At 51.2% G+C, this 3,996-nt stretch overlaps 1 protein-coding gene across 1 annotated transcript in view; it reads left to right on the forward strand.

The window, feature by feature from the left end:
- The window catches only part of LOC127752394 (uncharacterized), a 14,012-nt gene extending 11,459 nt beyond the window's left edge, over nt 1–2,553 (forward strand). Inside the window, exons 2-4 of the mRNA XM_052277733.1 lie at nt 71–211; nt 633–1,109; nt 1,372–2,553. Of these exons, the coding sequence (XP_052133693.1) occupies nt 71–211; nt 633–1,109; nt 1,372–2,199 (1,446 nt within the window). The 3' untranslated portion in view covers nt 2,200–2,553. The remainder of the gene's footprint in view (nt 1–70; nt 212–632; nt 1,110–1,371) is intronic.
- Nucleotides 2,554–3,996: the final 1,443 nt, after the last annotated feature.

Here is a 3,996-nt window from a genome sequence, read left to right on the forward strand (position 1 = left end):
AATAATGATTATATTTTTAAGTGCTATTGATCTGAAACATCTTAAATACTTTTCCTCCTTTTGGTTTTAGATGGAACTGCAGTGTGATATTTGCTTTCTTCAGTTTGATCTGGACTGCCATCGACCGAAGAGTTTGCCGTGTGGACACACTATTTGTAAAGAATGCGTGCAGAATCCTGCCATGGGTAAGAAGTGTCCAACATGCAGGAAGGTTAGTTGAAAAATAAATGAAGCCAATAAATCGTGATACTCTTATTTATGTTTTGGGACAAAAAAGTAAAACGTCTAGGTTTAATGTTAAATTGTTTTACACTGAAAAAAGATCAGCGTGTACCCCTTAGAGTAATTTGTGTGCTTTTAAAGCAAGAGGACTATAGAATAAAATATCAAAATGTCAGTTTTAAAGTAAGACGTAGAGTGAGGAAAATGTTTACTTCCTCAGAACTCACCTTGTTTCCTTTAATCTTAACATTTTAAAACATCAATTAAAAGTGAAATTTGTCGTAAATTTTCCACTTACATTACCATTATAAAAAAATTTATGGCTTGTAATCTTTTTGTAATTTTTACAGTAGTTTTAGACATTTGAAGCAATTTATCTAGTACTAACAGGCTATTGTGTTCTTTCTCAGGAACTGGAGGGTGACCATGCCGTCCTCCCTGATAACATCTTAGCCATCCGATTGATTGAGAATGGCACAAGCCCTTGCAAGATTCCCAGGAGAGACAATATAAAGCTGAAGCAGCTGCAGCAGGGCGTGGATGCGGGAAGGAGGTTGGTGCAGCTGTTGCGGAAGCTGGTCCCCGTGGCAGTGGAGGCCCTGAACCGCCAGCTGGCCTCTTCGGTCACTCAGCTTCGCGAAATGGAAGAGGCTCTGGAGCGCAGGGCTGCAGCCGACGTGTGCAACACGACGCCGGAGCTCGAGGTGAAGGAGCTGCAACTCGTCGAGCAGTTGGAGGACAGCCTCAGTCTTCTGACCTCAACCAAATGCAATGTCATGGCAGAGGAGGGCCGTGCCGCCTGGAGGGCCTCCGTTCAGCTGGGGCCAGACAGCTACATTTTGCATCTTCTCTTGCTGCAGCTGCGGACGGACGGCCAGCTGGAAAAGGTCAGCTAACAGAGTTTCGTACACTCTCTTGATGGACAGGCGGCGTTGCTCTACTTATCAGGCGTATTGCTAGTCCAATGGCCAAGAAGTAGATCCCCAGGGTGGGAAGGGGAAGGGGGAGGGATCCTGCATGGCCTCCTTTCTGGGACGGGCATTGACGAATCGCTCTCTCTGGTAGTGCATGTTAAATACGTTACCCATTTGCTGTTTACTGGTGTTCGGTATAGTGCAGCCCAAAGTTAATGAGCTCCCTCCCCTCCAGGTTGCCAATCCTACGGTCCCTGTCTCTCCGACGACTTTTGTGGGCCCGCCCATGCTGTCTATCCTCTCCATTGTAAACGAAGATCTTGATGATGGTCAGTTGAAGGTGACTGACATCCTTCGAAACGGCCGGCGATGGAAAAATGTCCGAATCCTCAGAAACGTTAAGGGTGGTGGTTCAGACAAGCTGCTGCGCGTCGTTGCCCCGCACCTCGAGGAGGTAGAGATCTTGGGCGGTGCTGAACTGAAGGTCATGGAGGAGGTGGAGAAAATGTCGTCGCTCAAAAGACTCAAGGTTGAATGCAGGGAAGACTTGAACGGCAACTACCCTGACCTGCCATTGCAGCTGAAGGAGCTCTGGATGCGTTTTCCGAAGGAAAACCAGATACGATGTGTGGAGAGCATGGCCAGGCTGCGCAGCCTGCTGATATACGACTACCACGGGCCAAATGTGACCTTCCTCCCCTCGCAGCACGGGCGGTTGCTGTGGCTGGGCGTGGGCCTCAACACGGATCACAAGGCCACCATGCTGTCCCTCATTCGCGCCCACGCCCTCTCACTACAAGAGCTGCACATTTACTGTGCCGTCAGTAACGAAGGCGATCTGCAGCTATTCTACTTCCCGGATCTGGGCCAGGACCTGGCGGCTAGCGGCTTGCACGCCCTCCGGCGCCTCGTCTTCCGGCGCTCCACATTAGATCCCTGCACGGAGGTCGACGCGTGCTTGCTGCAGCTACGATCCGTTCGGGGCTGCCTGCCCTCGTCTGTAGACGTTGTTTGCGAGGCTTGTCATGTTAGGTACCTATGTTCAAGGGTAACGAGGCCCTAGTACTGCTGTACCTGGGCGCAGCAACAGCATTGGAGGGGGGAGCGCAAGTGTGTCATGTCATATCGTATTGTGGCGATATTACACGGTTGGGAAAGGAATCGTTGTCGCGCACCTCTGCTAGCAGGCTGCAGGCTCGGATGAAAACTGTTCTTTCTTTTTGTTGCAATTTTGTTCTGTTTCTTTTCTTCAAAGTTTATATTTAGTTTGATAAAGTTTAGGCTATGGAAATAAATCTAGTCTTTCTTGGTAAATTGTTTAGAATTAGTTCAGAAGTGCGCCGTGTTTTTCTGCGATCTGGAATTTAGCTCGCCAAAGTTTAGGCGATGAAAATAAAGACTAAAGTCTTTCTTGGAATTGTCTGGCATCGTGCATTATTGTTTCTTCCCGCCCCGTCGGAGCCCCTCTGCCAGGCAAGCGTGCCCGCCGCGCTCATGTCAGCCGCCACTGCGGGTGGCCTTCCCCGCACCAGAGGCGCCAAGTATTTACGTTTAGAACGCGGGTCGGAAATGTCTCATCCGCTGCTAGGTGAACAGACGACGTACAAAAATATGGCAGAGGGAAATCACACAAATTTAGCACCGTACGGATGAAAAAAGTAAAAAGGCATAAAATCGTAAGAAGTAAGAAGTGCATTTTTTTTTCGTCTTGCACCTTACCGTCACCTCGCCACGATACTTCAGTGCGCGGGGGTGGGTATGGGGGAAACTGAAACCCTGTGAGGTTGGCTACACGAAAGGGATCGTCCAAAATGTACGTCCGCTTTTCTCGGATTCGTTCGGCAGATTACAGGAGCTCGGCGCCTGCGAAACTCAGGGTAGGCCACCCATCATTACACGCGTGTTCTGCCAGCAAGATGTTGCCTACCTGTCAGGCGCTACGAGAGCTTGCACTGGCTGAACCGGGCAGTTTCGTCACGGCAAATGACGGACCAACTTCCTGTATGATCCCCTAGGTGGCGAGGCCGTGACGTGGTTGGAACTGAACTCAGCAGCGGCCAGCAGGTTATGGTGACCTCCGCTTCTTCTCCGTCAACTCAGGCGGTAAGTGATCTAGACGCCTCAGCGTGTCGTGGTAGGACAGTCGTCGTAGCCCGAACTAGACCGTATTCTCCACGACCCTAGTGGACGCCGAACGTTAGCTAGCTGGTCAGGTCGCCTTACGAGAAGTTTACGCCACATCCCAGCCCCTGCGAGGTATGCCGAGGGGTAGGCGTGCCCGCCGCGCTTCGCTGCCGGCGCTGCGCCTCCCGACGCCGCTGCCGACAGGTGCGCTCCCCCTGGCCCAGACTTCTCTGCGTTCACACAGTCCATCCCTATCCCATGGGGTCCAACATTACACACTTATCTCCATATAGTGTTTTCAATTGGGCGGGTACGGCGGTATGGACTAATTTTTTTGTCTGCCCAAAGACTATTTTAGATGGGGTCGGCTGGTCGGCCAGAATTTTCGGCCATACTCGCCGGATCGAAAACACTAGCTCCATGCGCTTAGTGGCAGCCGATGCGCGAGCGTTTCTTCAACCGGTTCTATATTGGGGGCGAGGGAGGGGGGCAATGGGGGAGGGGCTATAAGCAAACTTAATGCTTGGTAGTAACAAAGCATCTGGTTCCTCATCACTTTGCAAAGCGTCTGCAAAGCATTGCTTTGTAGGAATTTAACAGTGCCGACCGGGCACGATGTATAGCGACGAAGCAGATCCTGCCTCGTCTGCACAGCTCTGATCAGTACTGGCAGGAGGCGGGCGGGATGTTACCAACCACGCTCCCTGCCCCCCTTCCATTCCGGCAGGCTTGGCTC

Source organism: Frankliniella occidentalis, unplaced genomic scaffold (assembly GCF_000697945.3).
Source record: "Frankliniella occidentalis isolate FOCC.00 unplaced genomic scaffold, Focc_3.1 Scaffold11, whole genome shotgun sequence".
Taxonomy (NCBI): Eukaryota; Metazoa; Arthropoda; class Insecta; order Thysanoptera; family Thripidae; genus Frankliniella; species Frankliniella occidentalis.